The sequence below is a fragment of the Scomber scombrus genome, chromosome 19 (genome assembly GCF_963691925.1).
Source record: "Scomber scombrus chromosome 19, fScoSco1.1, whole genome shotgun sequence".
Taxonomy (NCBI): domain Eukaryota; kingdom Metazoa; phylum Chordata; class Actinopteri; order Scombriformes; family Scombridae; genus Scomber; species Scomber scombrus.
This window is the reverse complement of record NC_084988.1, coordinates 20,324,240-20,349,337: the sequence shown is the minus strand read 5'-3', so window position 1 is coordinate 20,349,337 and position 25,098 is coordinate 20,324,240. Positions and strand designations below refer to the sequence as shown.

The 25,098-nt window shown below is 39.0% G+C and overlaps 1 protein-coding gene across 1 annotated transcript; it reads left to right on the top strand.

Moving 5' to 3' along the window:
- The first annotated feature begins 286 nt into the window (after positions 1-286).
- Positions 287-23,730, top strand: LOC134001158 (serine palmitoyltransferase 2-like). The gene is made up of 12 exons (XM_062440726.1): positions 287-657; positions 4,272-4,466; positions 5,852-6,006; positions 7,366-7,514; positions 8,739-8,863; positions 9,774-9,867; positions 10,939-11,044; positions 12,114-12,333; positions 13,573-13,699; positions 15,204-15,339; positions 15,715-15,844; positions 19,078-23,730. The coding sequence occupies exons 1-12, from the start codon at positions 505-507 to the stop codon at positions 19,195-19,197; spliced, it is 1,710 nt and encodes a 569-aa protein (XP_062296710.1). The 5' UTR covers positions 287-504; the 3' UTR covers positions 19,198-23,730.
- Positions 23,731-25,098: the final 1,368 nt, after the last annotated feature.

Below are 25,098 nucleotides of genomic sequence, written 5' to 3'. Positions count from 1 at the left end.
TTTGTTTATTTGTGTATATAACATACCATTCATATCATTATTTATATTGAATCTGCTGTTAGTGAACGCTTGAAGCACAGAGAGCACTAATAAACTGTACATTTTCCCTCTTAAAGTGCCATAAAAATAATAAGACAGTGATAGAATGGTTAATACTGTGTAATACTTGTTGCACTCTTCATATCCACTAAGCCACGCCCTTGTGTACATGTGAAACACGTGGCCCCGCCTCCTCCAGCAGGCGTGATGTATGGGCGTTGATTTCCGGTATTCAGCGTCTGGATTTTCAGGTTCCACATTGTGCGGGTCCTGTGTGTGTGTGTGTGTGTATGTGTGTGGTTTGTCTGTGTGTGTGAGAGAGAGAGTGTGTGTGAGAGTTTGGAGTGTGCTTGTAAACGTCCCCCCAGCAAGCTCGGATACTGTCACCACTTTGCACCGCAGGCAGGGCTCCGTGCTTCCTACATATGCAAGTTACCGTCGCGGCTCCACAATCGTTGGCCAGCAATGACAGAGAGCCCCGCGACCAAGCCAGCCAACGGGGAAGCGTGTCAGCGCGTGAAGAACGGACTGAAGCCGGAGAGGAACGGATGGGCGAAGAGCCTCCACCGCTGCCATGAGCCGCAGCCCGAGCACCACGGCCAGCCCGAGGAGGAGGAGGTGAGGCCCGGGATGGGACGAGGGGAGGAGAGGCTGGTGAACACCCGGACGATGCTGTCAGCGCTTTCATTTTCTTCAGCCCCCTGCCTGGTTGTTAGGATGTGCCGTTATCACCTCTTAAAGGCGGTTTACAGCTCTGCGTGTGACAGTTTGTTGTCATCCAGCTAAACGCCAAACTCCATTTAAAAAAATCTAATTTATAGAGTTGACGCGGATTTTGAATGGTATATACGTCCTCAAAGCAAGAACCAAAAACTTCCTCTGAATGTTGGTGAGACACTTTTTAATTCGGCATACTCACATTTCACCGGGCAGCACCTGAGTTATTTAAAATCTCAGCTTTATGAATGGGTTCGCACTGTTCTCCACCGCCCCCTCAGTTGTATTACAGGAAAGGGGGTTCATTTAAAAAAGGCGGGTTGACAACTCTGAAAGTTGAAATTGTGTTATGTTATCATCGTTTAGTTTATAATATGCATGCCGAAATTAAGACAACGTCTGAAGTCAAGCAGGCAGAGAGATTTTAACTTTCTCTGCCTGGATGATAGCAGTGAGTTTCATGTTGCATCCTTATCTCTTCAGCTGAAAGTGTTTACCTTAGAGGGAGTAGTAGGAGTGGCTCCCACTTTATCACTAATTTTCCTATCTCAGTGATGCGTGAACAACACAGACTGAATTGAGTCATTGAGGAGAACGTGGGAATATCATATCAGGGTGTTTATAAACCGCAGTCTTTGCTGTAAATGAAGCTCCATTGTCTGCAACTATGAGTCAAAAACTCTCTGCACACCTGAGACGGAATCTGTGCTGGTTTGTTATTAGGGATACTCTGAACCAGTGCACCTGTTCAGTTAAAGCTTTCCTTTGAGACTGCATGCAAGCTGCATAACAGCTTTTTCCAAAGCGGCTAATGAAATTTACTCCCTTGGGTGCACCCTCTGTTACTGTCCCAATTAACATGTCCCATCAGACTACATAGTTAGATGCTGTCACACACACAAACAACTTACACTCAGAAATATGTTATACTCTAGAGCTTTTAAAAAAAAACTGTGGTAGCAGCGTTGCTATAGGGGTGGTCAGCATCACTTTAGTCCAGACTGAAAAATCTCAACTACTATTGGATGGATAGCATGCCATTTTGCACAGACAAAATGTCATGCTACTAATATGTACAACTAATGGATAGATTGCCATGTAATTTACAACAGGTGTTTAAGGTCCCAAGAGGGTGAATTTGAATGGCGGTGATCTCCTGACCAGCTAGTTATGCTACAGGAATGAGATACCTCAACATCCACTTGATGGGATTGCTCAAACCTTTTTAGAGATATTCATTTTCCCAGATGTTTTTTAGGAATTTGGTGATCCTCTGACATTTCCTCGAGTACCATGAGGTTTCCTTTTTTTAACAGAAATATCTTGACAACTATTGGACTGCAGTGAAATTTGGTTCAGAGGTTTATGTCTCCCTCAGGATGAATTGTAGTAACTTTGATCTGCTGCTGCTGGTCCACTATAGTGCCACTATCAGGTCATTTAGGGCTACATTCCTGAAAATCTAATGACATCCCCATTAGCCGTAGCTGGTATTTGTTTAGTGCTAAATTAAGACCATGAGCGTGGTAAACATAACCTATTAAAAATTGGCATTGTGAACATGTTGACATGCTTGGCATTTAGTTGAAAGCACTGTTACAGCAGAGAAAAGTCATTTTCAGTCACTAGTAGCTCTTGACATCTTAATCACGAGTTTAGATGTTGTAAGAAGTAAGAAAATAAGGGAGGAGACACTTGTTGTAACCAGCTTGTTCTGTCCGTTGATGTTTGAGTAAACTGGGTTGGTAGGCTAAGAAACTGAACTGGTGACTGAACCTCAGCTGATTATGGTTCATGCAGATGTCAGCGTCGCTACTCTGAAAGGTATTTGAGAGAGAGGCATGACCAGTCACATGTGGCGCCTAATAGCCATGAGCACAGAGACATGATGCGTGCTGGGAGGGTGAATTGCGTAACACTTGTGATTAGTGAGTTTCTCTTTTTATACATCCACTTATCAAGAAGAAGAAAATGGACATGTTAAGTTAATGATCTAAATCTAATCTAATCTATGCCCACAAATCAGCATGTTTTTTTCTTAAAGTGGTGGATCTTATGAAAACCCTATTTCAGCTGACTTTTATGTATAAAATATGCAATCCATTTGCAAGTTTATACCAAATGTCTTATTATAATAGTGTGTATATATATATATATCTTAGCTCAGAGTGCACCGATTTACATCAACACAACCAACCCTTCCCTTATTTGGCAGTCAAATCCTCAGTCTCTGGCCTCTGTCACACAGTGTTTTCTTCCCTGTATAGTTGGTGTACAGCTGAACCAGAACATACACTGTTTTGGTCTCCTTATCTTCCTCCCACTTGCAATTTGGCCCAACATAAGTCACCTCTAAGTGAGTTAGTAAAGTGTCAGCCAACTATAACAAAAGGCTAAGTGTGTTTTGTGTGATTAGGACAAAGGGTGAGGGAGGAGCAGGAAAGTATACAGTATGTTTACATTATATAAAAGGTTGATACGCAGCTTTATTTCAGTTAAAGTATTTGTTGGGACATGTTTACGTGGAATTATGAGTAAATATTTTCCTAATTCCTACATGTCAAGGCTGCACACTGCATTAAGGAAAAACAGCATATCAAATATCACAATATTTTTCACCAAATACCTTGATATTACTATAATAGTGTAGGGATGACTATTGGTGCTATGGTCATAAAATATGTAATCAATGAGATTTTTAATAAATAATCATCAGTAATGTTGATATAATAGTGAATAAAGGCAAATAATAGAGCTGTTATGCAGCCTTTAAAACCAGGAAAACACAATTATACCATACTACGTCATATTACGCTATCCAAAATCTACGACAATATTAGGGCTGGGTATTGTTTAAAAAATTATGATACTAGTACCAGTCCAAGTAGCCTTAAAGTGATACCCATACCAATTGCGTGCTTCATTCGATACCCATCACACATTTTGTGCACCAGCTTTTATCCGGTGTAACAGGTGTGTAGTGTAGACACACTTTAGAGCGTTTAGGTGGCATCTTGGCTGCTGAACTGCTATGCGTGCTAACTCAAATTTACTGAGACCACCCTAGACGGGTTGTAGCTGCTGTGGCAGTCGGCCAATCACATGTCGCATTAAATCGAAGAACGTTTTCATTTATTAGCTGTAAGCTAGTCAGTACAAATAGTCATATATTCTAGCTCTGGGTGCAAAAAGGGTCGATTGGCAAAAAGACATTTTAAAACTGCTTGGTATCGATTTATTTTGGTCGATACTGTGAAGGTGTCAAGTACCCATTCCTAGCTCTAGACGGTATCTAGTCTCATATCACAATTGATACATTACCCAGCTCTACCTGTATGAAAGTTTTTCTACATGAATTTATTTCTAATACCATAATGAGGAAAGTAAGGGGCCATGAGAAATATAATACTGCCTGCAAGAGATAGAACTAGGGACCATCATGTATAGTATTGTGATTTTTGTGACAGAAGAACATGACTCAGTACTGCAACATGTTGTGGTTTCCTTGTACCCAGGTTCTTGCAGCATCATACCCTGCCAGCCTGTACAGCCAGCCCTTTCTCGAGTCTTTCGAGGAGACGCCCATGCTGGTAGCTGTTCTCACCTACATGGGCTACGGCATACTCACCATCTTCGGGTACCTCCGCGACTTTCTCCGCCACTGGAAGATCGAACGGTGCCACATAGCCAGGGAAAAGGAGGAACAAAGGGTAAGAGGATTTCTCATAGGAACGTAACAATCTGATTTTGGCCAGTCGAGTCACAGTGCTTTATAAAGGTCGTCTGGCAAGTCTGGCAAAGTTGACACTGATCTAAACAGGTTTGGGTTTATCATTACTATCAATGCTACTGAGCCTGGCAGTGTTTCTTGTTTTTTTTTTTGCTCTCAGAAATAAACACAGCATTCGAGGAAATGATTACAGCAGTTGAGTAACGTTGTGTAATCTACACAACAAAAGCAGACGTGTGCTTTATGCAGGCAGCATGCTATCTTAATAATGGCTGGAATGTAACCATTGTTTTGGTTGTTAAGTAAATGACACAGCGCCAACACCATGAACAAAATCGCTGTCAAGGAAAAGAAAAAAGCCAGATGTATTTCAGGCGGTGAATGGGACTGATTTGGTGGGCTGAGATTAAATTACATGTTTCCTGGTGACCGAATATTTGTCTGTTCTTATAGACAAGGATGTGATGGCAAATGGAAAATTGGGCCTGGTCTATGTGTTGTTTTGTCAGCCAGAAAGGACGAATGTGATATTTGCACTCTATTAAGTTTCCCAACATTGGAAGCTTTACAGGCTCTCACATATCTCATATCTCTCATTTTAAACAGTTTTGCTTCAACCTAAAGAGAAACATACATTTGGCAAAGCAAACTTCAGATCATTTGTAATGTAATCTCATCATCCACTTTAATACAATAGCGACCAAGAACTATACGGCAAGAAAATGTTTTGCATTAGCAGACCAGAAAGAATTTGTCACGTCTTATTTATCAACTGCAAACTTACAGAGGTAAATATAATATTTAAGATACCCTCCTTAAGATGTCATGGCTTTTCTTCACAGTACTGTGCAATGGGGAGGACTTAAGATTGCATTTTTGTCAACGCTAAGCAAACAGTGGGGTTATCAGCACATTTGGAACATGTCCTTGACCGCACTCGGATTGTTTTTCAGTGTGTTACGTAATGTTTGATAGTGAAGCCCATTGTTTTTAAGTATTTGGTTATGTTGAGGAAAGGAAGCCAGTGGGATAGATGAGGGGAAGTCATTATATCACCCATTACATCCCATGGATGTTTCAAAGCGCTCTGTTTCATTTAAAATGAAAAGGAAAGCTTTATGAGCTACCTGAGTCATGTGTGTAAAGATTATATTTCTAGAGATTAAATTCCTTCCTGCTAAGCTTTCCAAAATGTTTGAATGGCACGCAGGTCTTTGAAGTTACTAGTATTTTTTTTTTTATAACCATACCATTCAATAAACAGTCGTAACTTAGAAGGAAGTTCCTGCATTCTCCGGTGTTCAGGTCATGTGCTTCTTTCTGCTCGTTCTCATTATTTCCTCCTATTATTTCATCCACGTTTAGGACTTTGTGCCCCTTTACCAAGATTTTGAGAACTTTTACACCAGAAACCTTTACATGCGGATCCGAGACAACTGGAACAGGCCCATATGCAGCGTGCCGGGAGCCAAAATGGACCTGATGGAACGAGCCTCCCGTGACTACAATTGGACTTTTGAGTAAGAAAGACACATTTTTAGTCCAGGCTGTGAACAGTGTCAAAACTCTATGTACTCAGACACACACAGTGCACAGCAGGAGGCCTCGATAGGATAATAGCAAGGGCAGATAATAGCAAGGGTATAGCTGTAACTGTGCAAACACTCCTACCTCCTACAAATGCTGACAAAAGTCACACATATTGATTCAGACCTTCTGACCAGGGCTGACCACATGTTGCACCATCATGGACAAAACAATTTGATGTTAAGTTGTATAAAAGAGGAAACTGGCACTTAAGTGAAAGTGGCAGTAATGATTTAGAAATGCAAACAATAGAGTCTGCAATTAACAATTCTTTCCAGTTGTTTCATTCATCTCCTGATTAGTTTCTCAATTAATCTTTTGGTCTTTTAAATGTTGTTTTAAAGTCCATCCCGGATTTTCAAAGCCCAGAGCTGAAAACTTGCGTCACATGCTTCTCACATGTAGCATTTATTCGAGGGCTAGTGTACTGGGTTAGTACATTTTATAGAGTGGCTGTTACATTCACCCTGTCCAGCTTTGCATGTAATAAATTGTGATTATATTTGATTCTTTTCACATTTTCCTATCTATCTAGTACAGTTAACTTCATGGAATCCAATTATTATATATATATATATATATATATATATATATATATATATATATATGACACTATTCTCATGCACAAGATGATGGCATTGCTCATCCCACTGCAAACTGATACACACTTTACAGATTTAAACCAGTTAACTCAAAGGAAAAACAAGCCAGATGTATTTTCAAAGAAAATTAACAGCAAATTTAAAAAAGAAATCTACGGGGAGCCCGATCTCATTAAATTACATCCAATCATAATGAATTTGATACTTTAAGTTCTGCTCTGGGTCACTTTCACTGTATAGTTGAAGGTAAATGTGAAACACACTCTCTTATATCTTCTGACATTGAAACGGCAGCCTGAGCAGAGAGTTCATGTGAGATTAATGTTTATCCTCATGACGCCTTGCTGGTGTTTGAGAAAAGAGCGAGGCTGCTGTGGAGGTGTCTGTAGTCAGACTTCGCGCGCACACACACACACACACACACCCTTACGCAAACAACTGAACCAGAAATAGAAAATGCTTTGGTACAAACGCCCATCAAAATTTCCATTCTATTAGTGTGTTGAAATTGGAAAAACAAGAGCGCTTTCATGCAATCTGGCCCTTCACTCCACTTCAGTCATGTTTGTAATTAGCTTGTACTGATCATTATTAATTGTACCAATACGCTTGCAAAAATATTAGCTTCCTCTCATTGATTGTTTCCTGTCTGTGATTACCATCCCCTCTCTCTCTCTCTCTCTCTTACAGGTATACAGGTCGGGTGGTGCAGGATGTGATTAACTTGGGCTCATATAATTACCTCGGCTTCGCTGAGAATACAGGTCCGTGTGCTGACTCTGCAGCCCAGGTCACCATGAAGTACGGCGTCGGAGTTGCGAGCACCAGGCAGGAGACTGGTACGAACAAACGCAGCCTCACCCACCGCCATTATGATCACCGTAACTTAACCACGGGACTGTACATCACAGTAAATAAAGCGTCACAAACCAGATTGTTTGGGTGGTGCAGTGGAATCTGACTCGATGGATCCCATCTGTACACATTGCGTCTTTGCGCAATGCAAATATCATTAAGCTTTGTTTAATCTTGGCTTCATTTTTTTCCTGCACAGCAAACATTGGTTTTACATCACACATGCACACAGGAGCTTTGAAATGAGCATTAACACAACTGCAATTCAATATGGGGAACATTTAGGGATGCAATTAACAAATACTTCAATTATCAATTAATCTGTTAATTTTCTTCTCGATTAATCAATTAGTTGGTCTAGTCTGGTCTATAAAATGTCCAAAAATGCCGAAAAAGTTTGATCACCGTTTCCCAAAGCCCAAGGACGCGTCCTTAAATGTCTTGTTTTGTTTCAGCCAACAGTCAACAAAGCCAAGATAATCAGTTTACCATCAGTGAAGAGAACAGAAACCAGAAAATATAAATTTGTATTATATTAGATTCATGTGGGAGGCTCCAACCAGATCATTTTGATTATTTTTTTTCTTTAAACTAAAAACTAAAAAAGATAAATCAGTTATCAGAACAGTAGCCAATTGATTTTCTGTCCATCGAGTAAGTAGTCAAAATATGTAATTCAAGAATAATTTCCATAGAGTAATTATCCTCAAAATAAGTCCTCCAAAGCTACCAAGGTATAAAACTTAAACATCTGTTGTAATTCAGTTGAAGAGGATGGTCTCAGTCTTAAAGCATCTTGTATTTATATTAGACATCTGTAGCAACTCAGCCTGCAGAGCTGGTCTGATAATATGCAAGTCATCCCAGAGGAAGTGAAATAAGATGAAGAGGTAATATGTTTAGCTGATCTTTACTGGTGGGGCAGAATCAATGATGCATCTTAGACAGACAAGGCCAGCCCACATTTTGATGAAGGGCAAGGCAACATGCTCATAAGCCCAGTCAGCTGTAAATGTAATAAAGTGATGAATGCGTATAATATACAGTTGATGGCTCATAATCTAGCAGAGAGACAAAGATTGACTCCTCTGCAGCTCGTGGAGGTTTTAAATTTATGTGCTATGGAAGATGAGAGTTGTAGATGCAAAGGTGCATTTGGTAGTGATTGATATGTGTTTATGATGACTGATTGTATGTTTGCATCTTAGGTAACCTGGACAGGCATGAGGAAATGGAGAAACTGGTGGCTAAGTTCCTGGGTGTGGAGTCAGCCATGGCCTTTGGGATGGGATTCGCAACCAACTCCATGAACATACCAGCACTGGCCGGCAAGGTGAGAGCAGAAGTGATAAATGTTCCTTTGTAGAGCTGTGATTTATTCTTACAGCCTCTATTTGTTATCTCCACGCTGCGGCTTCACATATATTTTCCTGTCAGATTTCCTTGATGTTGTCTCAGCACATTTTTTCCTTTCTCTTTGTTTCAATGTCTATTCTGTATATTATGTTTATGTCTAGTGAGTCTTTTTTTTAAAAGTTGCAATAGATGAAATACCTCCCAAGCATATTTGTTTGAGCTCAGTTGGCTCTTACAATAACGTTTCATAACATTGCGCTATCGCAGGTCACCAGTAGCACCATAGACACAAAACCACACTCTGGCCTCATATCAGGAGGAAACACTTCCTGTTGGCATAAGCGATTGGTGGCTTGACAGCGTGTCAGAGCGAAAAGATAACAAAAGAGTTCAGACCAGTCTGTTTTGTCACATGCTCATGATGGTTGTTTGGCAGGTAGACGCCACATAGTTGGCTTACTGTTGAGAAATCTAGGGCTTTAAAACACTTTTGTTCCAGTGAAATGATACTAACAAGGTGAAAAGATGGATGGCAGTCGTTCAATGGCTTCTCTTACAGTAGAGTTTTATGTTTGAACTCTACCTTTTGTAGTAGGATGGGAAATCCTATGACCTACGGATGAATTCATTTGCATCTATATCTGTGCAATCAAAACAACCCTATTCTCAGTGTAATTATGTCATCACACCATTAAAATGACACTCCACCCACTCACCAACCGGTAAAAAAACGTGTTAAACGGATGTTTTGGTACATTTAAAAAATCTAATGTTGTGTAATAATGTATGTGTAACACTATCTGCTACCTGCTACCTCAAACAGATACAAACAAAAATGATATGTATGAATCAGTCATGCATATTAAAGTTGCTCTGCTGTCTTGCAGGGCTGTCTGATTCTGAGTGATGAACTGAACCATGCCTCTCTGGTGCTGGGAGCCAGACTCTGCGGTTCAACCATCAGAGTCTTCAAACACAACAGTGAGTTTGTGCCTATGATTAGAGTCTGACTGCTACCTGCTTGTACTGGTCCACCTGGATCATTGTGTTCATCCTTCAACCATCTAATAATTGTTCCTGTTTCCCAAATGTGTCTCACCACTTATCTGTATACAGTAGCAGTATACAGTTTACCTTAAATGCTTAGTGTTGTCAGTATGTGGTCATGGAATAATGAAATTCAACATTACAACAGGTCATAGACACACAAGTACTGAATATTTAATTGTTGGGAAGCTGTTTTAGCTTTATTTTGGAAGTGTGGTTCTTGAAGTGTTAATCCTGAAGGACTAACCAGATGTTTTATAGTAACTGGCACTGTGTTGGCACCTCTCTTTAAGCTTGTGTCAGTTATTGACAGGATCTGCTATGTAGCTTGCTGCTAACAGTGCCTCACATGGTTAATCTACAACAACTTTATGTCTTGTATATTTTTTTTATAGTGGCTCATAAAACAGCTGTTTTATGCATATAACATGTGATACAGTAAATATGATGTGAATTTGTTGTGTGTAGTTAGTTTTGTAGTGAGGAATGATTAGCCACTGGTAGCGACATATAACTGTTAGGCTAGCAAGCTGCAGCTTGGCTCCACACAGCTACACCCATATACAAGCATTGTTTGTTTATATATTTTGTAATTTAAGAGATAATAAGGCTGGATTAGTTGGTGCAATATTTGGTAGATAATCCAGTTGAATCAGATTCTATGCATACAATAATGAAGCAAAACTCTTTTGCCTAGTTGATTAAATAGCGTGTTAAACGTAGCTTGTTTCTGGCTGACATACAGGGTCACTGAACAGTTGAACAGATGTTAATGTGCTAAAAACAAGAGCAATTTTATTAAAAATTCTGCCTCTTAATAGATTAATAGATAGATTAATATGTGCTAATTAAAGTGCTCAGTGTTCAGTTGTTTGAGGGTCTAGTGTACGGGTGTAAATGAGTTTCTCTCTTTCTGCTACTCTGCTACTGCTACTATATTTTTCTGCCTCTGTCATTGCTACCACAAGTGTTATTTTGACTGTAACCTCCTGATTTTCCTATCAGATATGCAGAGCCTGGAGAAACTGCTGAGAGAAGCCATAGTTCACGGGCAGCCCAGAACTCACAGACCATGGAAGAAGATCCTCATAGTGGTTGAGGGCATTTACAGGTAGTTGAATCACTGTCTTTTAGATACTTATATCAACCTTTTTTGACACTGAAAGGCATTTTAATTTTGTTGTACTGTATTTTTTAGTTTCCCACCATCTGAGTGTTTGTTGAAGTTATGAATATGGTTTATTAGGGGAGTGGTTGCGCTTAGTCATGATAAAACCAGAAAAACAATGCAAGTTCACCACTTTTTTCCTTCCTGGTTTCATCATGAACATTACCCGCCTTAGTTGCACACACAGTAGGACTGGTGAAAGCAATTGTTTTCTGCTGTATGTTTTGCACTGAGCAAAAATAAGTTGTTAAAGCCAGTTCAGCTATTTGAGATTTGACACTCAAATTCAGTCTAATTTTGTAGTTATTTAATCTAGTTCTCTGACTTTGGGATGTTGAATATAATCAAGCAAAGCATGTATGTTAGTAAGAGTCTCACACAAACAGCACTTACCTTCTGTTGATGGTTCATGTGGTTCCATTAGGTTCAGCAGTTTCAACACTCCTTGGGCTGGATTGTCGGCTGTTAGCTGATTCGGTACTTGGTCAACTCTTACTTGTTTACACAGAGTAATATACAAAGAGCAGCTTCACTGGGTTTCTTTATTCTGCCTGACTGGGTGCAGTGCAAGATGCTCCTCTTGGACCTACTGTATATAATTTGCATATCATCTGCATATAAATATAATTGAATGAGTATATAATGGGATGGGTTTTTTTGCTGTTTTTTTATATTGCCTGTCATAACACTTGTTTTAAAAATGTTAACATAACTTCAGCGACCTGTAGCCAGCAATTACTGTTTACGTTTCATGGGCGTAACGGTTTACTGTCAATAACTAATGCAGGAATAATATTTGGGAAGTCCAGCTGTCGTTCAAATGAAGGCTGTGCGACATGACGTCATGAGCTCAGACCTTGAGTGGGGAACAACTAATCCTCCCAGAGACACCACACTGGCTTAAATGTCCCTGGTTATCAACAAAGAAATGATTGTGAACACATCAAGACATCTCCCGCATCACTGGCACTGCTGTAACTCTTTCTGCTCTCTGCCTCTCTCCTCCCTGCAGTATGGAGGGTAGTATAGTGCGTTTGCCAGAGGTGATTGCCCTGAAGAAGCGCTACCGGGCCTACCTTTACCTAGACGAGGCCCACAGCATAGGGGCTCTGGGGCCGAGGGGAAGAGGCGTGGTTGATTACTTTGGCCTTGACCCCTGTGATGTGGATGTCATGATGGGCACCTTTACCAAGAGTTTTGGCGCTGCAGGGGGATACATAGCAGGGAAAAAGGTGAGGATCAAGGATTGTTGGTATATTATATGGGCATTTCATTCGTTATGGGTTACATATTACATGAAATTATATGAGTTATAAAAAAAAATTGCAGATAAGGGACACCAGTGCCAGCATAGAATGAGCTGTCACTGATTTAAAGCATGTGACATGTCAAGCTTTAGTAGTCACAAGACATGTATCGTTGCCCAGTTAGGTGGGTTGCAACAGTAAATAAGTGTAGATTGAATACGGATGTTAAACATATCTGTGCTAATTTTAAATCTGAGTTTAAGATATTTGAGCAGGATTTTTGGGAATCACAACTAGTTTGGAAATTAGTCCCTGTCCAATGTGTGTTGAACAAGTGTGATGTGGAAGCGTTAAGCCTTCAGTGCACATACACTGCATATTGGACTTTGAGTGAAGTAGTAGACACAAATTATTATTCAAAGCAAAGTATTTTTGTGTTTTAAAACATGCCTGTAAGGGGGCTTTAGACAACTTATTTGTCTCCAGGAAATGAAGAAAAGATTGTGACACCAAAACATACAAAAAGTTGTTCAAGCAAAAGTGTAACCAGTGTACAATGAATGACAGTGTTTAATGGGTCCTCGCCTACTCCCACCATCTTCATTTTACTTCATTCAGAGAGCCAGCATGAGACAGGAGTCACTAGTCTAAAAATGTGCCATCAAGTAACAGGATGAAGCTTACAATAAAGTGTTAATAATCTACACATTGTGATAAAACAGAAAAGATGGATAGCAGTTTAAAACTGTCCCAAGTCCAAGTCCCAAAAGTTCCAAATAGAGACTGATACCAATACTGATTTCGGATATTGGTCTGATCCTGACCCAAATAGTTGGATCAGGTATCGGTGATCATGGTCCAATCTGGAATCATATATCATTGTTTTAATAAATAACAATTCAGTAAATTTATATCTATGCATTTATTTGTTACATTTTAAAGTTAGGAAAGCAATGTTAAAGTCAAACCTGATGTTGCCTTACACATAAACAATAATCCTAGTCTCTTCAACACAGTGAGGCACACAGCTTATTAATTCAACACTGGTATCAGATCGGTACTCGGTATCAGCCAATACCCAAAGCCCAGGTATCGGTATCAGGACTGAAAAAGTCGGATCGGTGCATCCCTTCTGCCAAATCCCTCGTGGTTGTAGAGAAAGTAATTAGAGCAGTGTTGTTCACGTATATCTGCTTACATCTCCTGTGTGTCTGCTGGGTTTAGGACCTCATAGAGTACCTGCGCTCCCATTCCCACAGTGCGGTCTACGCCACCTCCATGTCTCCTCCTGTGGTGGAGCAAATCATCACTTCTATGAAGTGCATTATGGGAGAGGATGGCACATCGTTAGGTGAGTCCACATTGGCACTATAACACTTCTTCATGCTGAGAGAGATACTGAGGTCTAATGAAAAGTCTACTCACTGGATTTTTACATCTTGTTTAGCGATGGAGAGTAAAAATATGTTTGTCTTAACACCTCCATCATCCAAATTAAATAAAAGCCTGTGTGTACACTTAACCAAAGGAGGGGATTTCCAAAGTGGGGGATGTAGAATTAAAACTGAGAATTCATTGTTTTATCTGTCTTAAAATATTTACAGAACACAAACAAAATGAGACAACATTTGAAGTCTTCCACTCCAAACATGAAGGAAGCCCTTTTTCAATAAGAAAACTGTCAAGCTCAGCAGAATCCTTTTATTCAATTGGTATCTGTTCCTTCAAATGCCCAACGTGCTTCCTGCATAGCAGCTTTCCAGTTCAGACAATAATGCTTAAAGCACTTGTGACATACCAAAAGATGTCGAAGAGCAGCTCATGACAATGTGAGACATTTCAACAGAGGGATGAAGTAACTGACAGCTTAACAAAAAGAAGGAATACATGTCTGACACTTCCACGGCAAAGTGTGTCAGACATCAGACTCCACTTTCTTGTTTGACATAGTTGAACGCATCTGATCTTAGCTGCTGTAGTTCTCATCAGTTGCCACCAGATGTCAGTGCACGCAAAGGCTACACTGAGTAGGAACAGTATAACAGGATCTCTCTGCCAACTGCAGAAAATGTTTAAATATATACCAACAAGTTATAAACTGCTCCAGAGTCTTATAATGCATGGCATGCCCTTTATGCATTTTTAATCGGTAGATTTGAATTACACTGCTGTGACTTCTAATTTTTTTGGTATATTAATTATAATAAACAGTGTCATAAAAGTAAATACTTCCTCCATCTCTTTATGCCCTGAGCTGAGCCTCTCAGGCTGTGAACAAGTCTCATCTCCTTTACTGGGATTGTTAATTGTGTGCACAAAAACAACATGTTCCTCATACACATAGATATATATGATCTATATGGTATGTAATATGAAAATCACTTTCTATGACCAGTTGTGGACCAAATTGCGTGCGCACACTAAATTGTTTGTGGTGTTTTTTGCTGAAAACTCTGCTACGCAGAGAGCCCAGTGAAAAGATGTTGTGTGGGAGAAGGAAAAACATGACAGAGAAACTAAAGACTTCCACATGGTGCCTGTATGCTGTAACACTCAGATGTTTTCTCACTCATGAAAGTGATTGTCTGCAGCTGCTTGTCAGCCCTTCTTTTTTCATTTTTTTTTAAAGGCATCGTTAACCTACTGTGGCTCTAAATAATGGAACAGTGACAGTTCATATACGTTTTTATTTACATGGTGTTTTTGCACTCCATCGGCTTCTTTCTCTAATTCCCAGTCTGCTTTTTTTTACACAACAAATGAGAATATTTACAATAATGTTGTGTGTGAGTTTCTGACATACTTTGCTGTCAACTCACAAGTTTCAAAACCCACCCCCTACCCCCTCACCCCAGGCTGTGAACGTGTGCGACAGCTGGGAGAGAACACAGTCTACTTCCGCAAGAGGCTTCGAGAAATGGGTTTCATCATCTACGGCAACAACGACTCTCCTGTCGTTCCCATGATGCTCTACATGCCAGCAAAGATAGGGTGAGCCTCTGCCTTTGACTGGCTGCTGTTACTGATTATTATCCACTAAAACTGCAGCAGCATTCAAATTAATTATGTGTGATGCAGAATACTGTATCTGTATGTAAGTGTCACGTTTGATTTATCATTCTGGCAATATCATGATTGATTCATTTTTCTGAAACTTCAAATATAAGTAAAAACGCAAGTATAAAATTACAATTACCTAGTCTGCCTTCACAAAATCTACGCTAATAAAATTCAGTCATAACTTATATTCATAACTTATATTCATCCCATACACGTGAACCATTAAATTTGAATTTAAGGTCAATTATTGAGCTGATAATGTCAAACTGTTTCGGTGACTGTCGCTCTCAATCTTTGTCACGGCAGAGCGTTCGGGAGGGAGATGCTGAAGAGGAACATCGGGGTGGTGGTCGTCGGTTTCCCCGCTACGCCCATCATCGAATCCCGGGCACGCTTCTGCATCTCAGCCGCACACTCAAAAGACATGCTCGACAGGGTAACTAAGTACTTTCACTATGTTCAGACAAGCTCCATCAAAAGCACAGTGCAGGGCAGAGTTTAAATAAATAATAATAATAAAATACATAAATAAATGACAAACTACTCAGCATTATTTAAAAACATGGTAAACACAGCAGTTCAATTGTGACTGTCGAATCTAGTGTTTTTCCTTCAGACTTACCGTCTTGTCTTTTTTGTACAAAACCTGCATACAATTTTAAGATTGCAATACCTGTAGGAGCAAGAATATTGATGTTGACTAGTCTTGCATAGCCAGCTCTCATTGTGCTCTGCCCACACAGGAGAAAGGTCTGGTTTCAATGAGGCATTATTCGATGAAAAACACACTCTGAATTGTTAGAATTTTCTTTTAATTAATCAGAATTGTCCGCCTCTAACCAGAGCTGCATTAACAGTCACTGGTGCCTTTGGTAAATATGGTTCCAGGGGACTTTGACTAATTACTACACCTTAGCACAAATCCAATGTTGGCCAAAGTTTTCCAGCATGTAGCTTATTAACAACATTGGCTGGTTATTGTTGGTTTTCATTAAAAAACGGTAACAGATTCCACAGAGAGGAACAGAAAGCCAATATTCTACAATTGGTATGTTTATCTCAGTAGTGGTACTGACTGTGGTACATTTGTTTTTTAAGACCTTCATTTCCTGACTAAGTGTAATGACCCTCAAGTTGTTTGACACCACCAAAAGGTGATGTAATTACCATGACTAGAAAGTCTCCAAATGGTTGCTTCTCTTACAGGAGGCCAGTTAAAAAGTCGACTGTCACTCCAGGATGAACAGAGCATCGTGTTAACTTCAAATGATGTGACTCATCCAAAAACTACAGTGAAGTGTCAGTTAGTGAACCGTGCAGTATATTAGTTGTCTTTTCCAAGAGTTGAGACCTCAGCACTTACCCATCCTCTTTTCTCATTGTGCTGGTCCACGAAAATGCACATCATTCATCTTTCAATTGCTCTCGGCAGAACATCAAAAAGCCACCCACTCTTCTCAAAGAGGACTTTTCTTCTACTATACTGAAGTGAGGTTACTGCAGACTTGCCCCCTCTTTCTCTTCCGGTCACTGTCTTAACCGATACTCCTTCTCATTTTACATAGATTAAGATTATCTCACACACTGGGTGAACCATCTCCAGGGCTCCGTATCTAATTGGGGTGTCCTCGTGGCTACTTGGCTGTTGCTGTATTGGGGAGCTGTTATTCTTCTCCTATTCTTCCTTCTTGCTCTTCCAAAAATAAATAAATAAATAAAGTGAAGACAGGGAGTGGGAGTATTGTAGTGTTGTACTGCTTTTATCTGTCATGATGTTAAAACCTCTCCCTGTTAGCCGTTCCCTCTGTATAGTTCTCTTGTACTTTGGTGTGTCATGTTGATTTTTGTTTCTTTTATCTGCTGGTGAGCTTTCGCTGTTTTTCCTCTCATTCACACACCCACACATATACACATAAACCTATACTCTTGTATTTTTGGCAACCTTCCATTGACCTCATTAAAGGTCCATTGGATTTGGCCTGTATGTTTACTTTCAGCATTACTCACCAAAACACATGCTGTATCTCTGAGCTACAACATTCTGAATTTCTGCATGTTTGGCATTTTACTGCAACTTGTAGATCAGTGAAATACTGTGAAACTGTTGGCAGTACAAAGTATCTAGGCTTAATCAAATGTCAAATCTTAACTAACATGTTGAAGTATGCATACTGTACATGTCATTCATGTTGCCATAAAAGTAAGAGACCCAGATAAGTATTACTCTATGGCTGGGTATCGGTACTCGATACCTTTTAAGGTAGTAGACCAAGTAGTATCGAAACGTCCCCCGTCAAACTATACCTGCAATCGATCCTTTTTGCACCCAGAGCTAGAAAATATGACTATTTGTATGGACTTGTTCACCGCGAGTCAAAGCAAGTGTTCTTCGATTTAATGCGACATGTGAATGGCCCGTTGCCACAGTAGCTACAACCTGTCTGTGGTGAATTTGAGTTAGCAGTTCAGCAGCCAAGCTGTGTGTGTGCCGTAGTGTGGTGACACTACACCCCTCTTGATAAATGTTAATAATTTGAAGACTTTCTAAATGCATTTTTGTTTTTAAAAAAATCTAATCATTTAGATGTGGATGAGTGGCATTTTATGTAATATAGTGCTTCTATTCACATGATGGGTATGGAATGAAGGAATGGAATTGGTATCAGTATCACTTTAACGGTACTTGGAGTGGTATTGGCATCATAATTTTTTTAATGATACCCAGCCCTACCTAACTCTGTAGTTCCACTTTTTTCCACAGTTTAGTGTCTTTCAGCTCATAGTTTGGGTTTACTGTTTTGTTTCAGTCTGGCAACGGCAGACTTTCAGTGAAAAGGCTCTGATAGATCCTTTGTGCTCTACTTGCCCGACATCACATACACAAAATAAGCAACTCTCTGGTAAACGTATTGGAGCATTTAGCTGCTAAAGAGCCAGATATTTTTCTCAGGAGTTGGTGGAGGTAGAAGGAGGGTGAGTTTCAGATTTACATTCATCAGGTGGACACAAACACAACTCCAAGTGAATGCCAATTTTGCTCTGTGTCTGCTGGATGTGTAAATAGGCAATGTGGTTGCTAACACGTTTGCCATATCAACCATGTGAGGTGATATCATGTCAATGTTGTGTTCGTAGCTTGTTGCACTATCCCCAATTGTTTCAGAATGAAATATCCAGGTGCCAGAAACATTGGACATAATTTGATAAGAAACATTTCCTGATAATGACACTTGATGATAAGTAGCAGGTAACTTGTCACATGTGGTACCCTTGTATAACTGCCTGGAATTGAAAGTTTTAATGATATTACTCAGACATCTTGCACTCTGAAACTCTGAAGACCAAATACCCTCTTCTTGGGTGAACTGTGAATAATCACTCACAGCTGTTAAGATGCCCTATCTGTTTTAACTAATCACATCCTGTGCTCTTAAAAAAACGTCCTACTGGTGACTACACCTCACACTCAAGTAATACAAATGATACATTGGAAATATCAGGTCCGGCTGCAGCATTTCAGTCGGCGTTCTTCTCTGTTTCAGCCCAAGTTTGTCATTTAATCTCACAAGGCTGGTGTGTTTTTCCATAAAAATCTTATTTTAAATGTCTTTGAGCCACATATTTGCTCTTCATGTTGACAGCTTTTTTATTGTACAAATGTCTCCACAGGCGCTGAGTGTCATCGGTGAGGTAGGAGACCTTCTTCAGCTCAAGTACTCCAGACACAGAATACAGCCGTCTTCGGCTCGGCCATTTGACGATAATGTGTATGAGGACATTGACGACTGATGAACCACTCCTCTTCTAAAGTGGTGTGAACCAGAACAACCCCAGAAAATACAGAACGGGTCAGATGGATCACAAGTCTTCCACAAGGACCGTGATGTGCACAGGTGCCCCTTGTCACTAGCTTGCCATAATGTAAATTCCCCCTCCCTTCAACAAAAAGGAAAACACTTACAACCATCATCTAGTTCTACTTTGCCTTACCTAAACATGCAGAACATGTGGTGAACACACTGAAAAACAACACCTCTGCTTTTTTCCCGTGTTTATTTTGTTTTTATTACCTTTTTTTTTTTTATCATTATGTGTCTTAAGAATGTTATTGTTTGGTAGTATGTGTGTATGTTGTATGTTCTTATTGCTTGTAGCATTGGTCACGTTATGTGAAGTGGACAACTTTCCAAATGTTTCTAAAATTGTGAGCTGCTGGGATTTTTTTTCACCATATGGATAAAGTGAACTTTACTGAGGTAAAGTTAACATTTAATCATCATCAAAAGAATAAGACTATCCAGAACAGTTCAGATTAGGTATTAATGTCATAGACCGAAAGCATAAAGCACTGGATGTTGTATTGTTTGCACAGGACCGTTTAAGTCCCCAGATTTTAATTAATTAATTTTTAAAAAGTTATTTATCCCTGTCATAGTCAAGTCCATTAATAAGACATCATACAGAGTGACGTGGTTGGCGGCGGTGTGCACTCTCCTAGGTGCCTTCTGGTTTTTTTCAAAGGAGGGTTTGTATGGTGAAACCAGTAGAAGTTTTCGCCATCCCTTTTTAAGGGGACAGGACTAGACGAAAAAAGTTCTGATAGAATAATTTAGAAATGATAGTGCTTGTTTAACGAGGCTTGATCAGATGACTTTGAACCAATCAATATTTGGCACATTACATTGTTGTCATTCCATCCTTGGCTTTCCTTTGCAGGCTGAAAATGTGGAGCCTTTAGGTTGAGAATAGCACTTGATGAACAGTGGTGTTTATATAATACTAAAAAAGGTTGCCAAATATCACTTGCTGAGAGTTACATGACAAAAAAAATAATGATTTATGTCCTTATGCTGAATATGAGGCTGTAGCTTCATATTTAGCAGCTAAATATGAGGTTATAGTTTCATAATTAGCAGGCAATTAGCTTAGCCTAGCCCAGACATAAAAAGTTACAACTTGTAGCTCTATGTAGCACAAAAAATGTTTGTTTTGTATGGAGTAAACAAACAAGACATTAACGCGTTAATTAGTGGGCTGTAGAAGTGCTGGTAGGTGTATTTTTTTAAACTTTAACCGAGCTAGGCTAGCTGTTTCCACCCTGTTTTTAAGCTAAGCTTTAAGCTAAGCTTTAAGCTAAACTAGAGCTACTAAGTTTACCGGAGCTTCATATTTTGTGTACAGTCAAATGTATGGTATCAATCTTATTGTATAAGTCGCCGCAAGAAAGCAAATAGATGTATTAACCAAAATGTTGATCTGTGGCTGTAATTTGAGGCCAGTGAGATACAAGGTTAAATGTCTAATGTTCGCTATACTAAGCTAAATTACGTAGGATGATGTTTTATTATTCTTTCATGAAAGCCATGGAAAACATGTAAAGCTTGATAATTGCCTCAACTGGCACCAGCTCTGGGACAATACAGCAGTGCCAAAATAGAAATGGATCCAAAGTACTACTAAGAATCCCAATCATACTAGTCATGTAGTCTACATTTGATCTGTGCCTGACAACATGCCATTAGCCATTTTAAATCCTTGTGTAAGAGAGTAAATTGCCCACACATAGAAAACAAATCCAATGCTCCATGGCTAATGCAGCATTTCATCAATACAAAGATTCTCTGGCAGCTCCAACAATCAGAGCTTGATTGTTGAAAATGGTAAATATCCTCTTATGTAAACCTAATATGTAATGTATATGTATCCATTCTAAATGCAAACAAAAACAAAAACACTTTAGCATACACAAATCTATTGTTCAATCAGTCCTCAAACCACTGACAAAATGTACAATTAAATTGAATTCCATTATGGCTACCCCAGGACTGACACATAGTGGCTTTACCTGACCACTACTAAAAAACTGAACAATCCCCAAAGCCCTGGACAACAGTGTATCCAGCTGTTGTCAGTGACAAACTATGAAAAAATCAGTTTTTTTATCAACCAATCAATTTGGTTTAAATAAATTATCCTTTTAAAAAAGAAACATTTGATTTAACCTTTGATTAAATCACAATTTTTGAAAATAAAAAACAAAACAAAAATGTCTACTGAAACTTGAATGGGGAATTTAGCCCCAGCCATTTATTACACATGGATTTGGCCGCCCGTGATTACCTCTTCCTCCCACCACCACCGGCATCCTCCAGTGTGATTGTATGGGTTTTTGTTTTTTTTAACTTGACCATATTAGTCTGCAATTGTACCAGTTTTTAAAGTCTTACAGATGACCTCACAGATGAAGCTCAATATGACTCACAGGACACTAGGCCAGAGTTGTGACTGTCCAATTAGTCCATTTTAAAATATTTGCACGGTAGTGCAAAGCTGTTCTCTGGTAATGTTTCATCTCCAGGCAAGACAAGAGAATATCTTAACTATTAAGACTAAACTAGTCTGGACTGATCCATCATTGTTTGTAATTTCCTTCATTTCCGCCCTATATCTTAGGTGCTTATTAGTAAAAAACCTCATGGCTTTGTGTCTGATAACGTCAATGCCTTGTAAAACAAAGTATGATTTTGTTAGATTTGAAACGTGCAGTGATTCAAAAGTCATCATTTATCATATTTCAGTCTGGGACTGGGAGCGAGTGTGTGCTTGCTTGCATGATTGAGGTATTAATGTGTGTGTCTGCACTTTTGCCTTGCTTTTCTTCTACGTCCACACCTGTCTTTTGAACCCTGAGTTTTATCATTACATTTTGCTACTGACCTTTGGGACAGCAACACTCCTTAATGAAGGCAGCTGTAAAAAAACAAAAACAAAAAAACAACAAAAAAACAAAAAAGTAGAAAAAGATAGAAAGACAGAAATCCTACATGCATACAGTCACACTTGCATGTATGCACACTAACAAGTATTCTTTAACCACTCGTTCCTCATACTAATGCATGTACAGTAAGAATTAGTCATTGAAGCTGCTCTGCACCACAGCTTGTGGTGCTCAATGATAAACACTGTTCTGCTAGATGTGACTTTTTTGAATGTCTTCATAAGAATCCACTTCATTCCAGGAGATAGTTAACATATCTGTGTGGGGTCTAGGTTTTCTTTTTCTCATCCATGTTGTTTTTCAGTTACTGTAAATGGGAGATGTTTATGTAATGTGTCTTATAGAAAATCTGTAGAAAAGTTTTCAAAAGCTGAATCTTTCAATTACAAATGATTCCAAAAAGCTAAAAGTTACAATATTACTCACATAGATACAGAATGTCATATTTTTTAAGTTACTTTGCACACAGGAAAGTCATCAAATGATACTTGATACTAAAAGCAGGCCTTTAAAACACATTTTAATATCAAGACAAAATCATGTAGTACCCCAAAACCAGAAGGCCTTCATGATGCTGTTTGACCAAACGGTTTTGTGAGCAGCCATTGAGCTGCTTTTATTATATAGATTAGATCTCTACAATACCCTTCAGGGTGGCTGGTACAGTTTCAATAAAAAACAGATGTACTGTTGAGGAACTGTACAGAGTAAACCATTTGGTCCTGGATGTTCTATCTGTAAACCACAGTATGTTCCCTTGATGATCTCAATGGATAAGTCAGCTCGGATTTCAAGAAAGAGCTGCAGATAACCCTTCATGCCTTTTTATAAAGTCAATGAGTTTGTTGGTGTAAGATGAGGTGAAATGTTTAAAATGAAATGCTACTTTTGGAAGATGGTCCCAATATTTTGTAGAAAACAAGATACAAAGCGTTCAACTCACTATAAGACCTTGAAAATTGGGTGCTGGTTTCTCAATGTACTTAATCATAAGAAAAGAGTCCAGGACAGCACTCCAATTTGACTTTCTCCACATATGGCAATAGTTAGTGTCATAACTTGGATTGTTCATCTCTGATTGCCATATGTTGCATTATTAAAAATGTCGAATTGGAGTGCTGTCCTCGTCCCCCAGTATTTTGTATGAAGTTTATATATTGTTTTACTGAAGTGGAGCTGTTCAGGATATTTTGTTTACTATGGAGAAACCTGGGAAATTTTGGTTATCACTATTGCTGGCAGCCTTTGTTGAAGACACTCAAGTGTCCCAAAAATAAAAGCAGTCATTTCAATAGTCGAGTGCAAGTTACCACACACAAGCATTATTTTCTGATATAGTGCCTTTTGAAGCAAATTATTTTCTAAGAATTCTGACGATAGTAAGTGTCATAACTTGGATTGTTCATCTTTTACAGTCTTATTTGACTCCTTTTACTACTTTGTCTTCATCAATACTTCTAATCAGCACTGGGTGTGTCCTCCATGTTTACTAATTGCCATGCATTTGATCATAGAAAATGCACTATTTGCAACATATCAGCAAATTTATTAATGTATAAAGTGTCACCTATGTCAGTGATATCAGTAGATTATTAAAACAATAAAAACTGATGCTATTTTGGTTTGCCTTCAATTTTGTTACGACTCTTCTTTAAAGCACTTAAAACTGATGCTGATAAACTAACTATCTTTCCCATATTGTCTTCTAAAATTTTTTGAGCAGTTCATACAAACAAACATGGTAATTAATGTATGTATTAAAATTCATACCAACCTGCATTAACACATGCAGACACACTTATCCAAATCAAATTCAGTTCAATTCCATGAGTAGTTTTGAGATGATTTTGCAAATCTGAGTTTCTCAGGCAAGTAGTTCCAGAGATGAGGTGCCCTGACAGCAAAAGCTCTATTCCTTTTAGTCTAATACCTTGATATGGGAACAACCAAGAGGGGCCTGCAGTTTGACAAGGGCACAAGAAAAAGTTTATGGTAAATTACATGAGATTTTATTTTTCACCTTAGCCTGAAGGAAAGTGTTTTCCCTCAGGTATGGAAAGTTGGCAAAATTATTCCAATATCTAAGAACTTTAAAAGAACCTTCAGTGGAGTGAAGAACAGACCCTTTAATATTCTTCCTGCTCTTAGTAAACTCATGGAATGACTAGTCTTTGATCACATTTTGAATTATATATATATATATATAACAAGTCTATGAGGCCTAACTTTTAGGTTCCTCCCTGGGCAAACAGCTTATCTAGTCCTGTCATATGGTTAAGATTGTAGCTAATATGGGAAGGGCATGTTCGTTCATTAGTGGGTGTACAAATGTCTTTAATGATAACTCAGTTAGACAGGTTACACAAGCGTAAGGTGTTGTTTCACCTTGACTATTGTTCAGTTGTTTGGTCAAGTGCAATGAACGAATTTGCACAAGCTTCAACTTGTGAAGAACAAAGCTGCACGTCTAACTCTTCACTGTTCATACAGGGCAACTGTCAAGAGCACGCATGATGCTCTCTCATGGCTAAAAGTTGAGGACAGATTTTTAAGCAATCTCCTAGTTTTCTTTTGAAACATTTGTACTTTAGCTAGGCTTAAAAGCTTATACTCTAAGATTTCATATATATTAATGACAGACAAGATCATAATAGGAGACTTTTGCACATGCCACAATGTTTTTAAACTTTTGTTCAATTCATGACACAAAAAGTAAATATTGTGTTTATGTTCCATATCCTATAGAGGCTGTGTTTACACCGTTTAATTAAAAAAAAATATCACCAAAATGTGATATGTGTCAAGGGTTGCCCTGTAACTGCATCAACACTTCAGCTAAAGGTTACAGCTGCAACAGACCAGCTGTGTGGTTAAATATTGTTCCAGAGAAAGTGCCCACCCTGTTCATCCAA

Bases quoted from the DNA above. Each gene is read 5' to 3' on its own strand.
- LOC134001158 (XM_062440726.1), top strand. From the start codon at position 505: ATGACAGAGAGCCCCGCGACCAAGCCAGCCAACGGGGAAGCGTGTCAG. The intron at 658-4,271 runs GTGAGGCCCGGG...CCTTGTACCCAG, and splicing joins GCCAGCCCGAGGAGGAGGAG to GTTCTTGCAGCATCATACCC. The intron at 13,700-15,203 runs GTGAGTCCACAT...CCCTCACCCCAG, and splicing joins AGAGGATGGCACATCGTTAG to GCTGTGAACGTGTGCGACAG.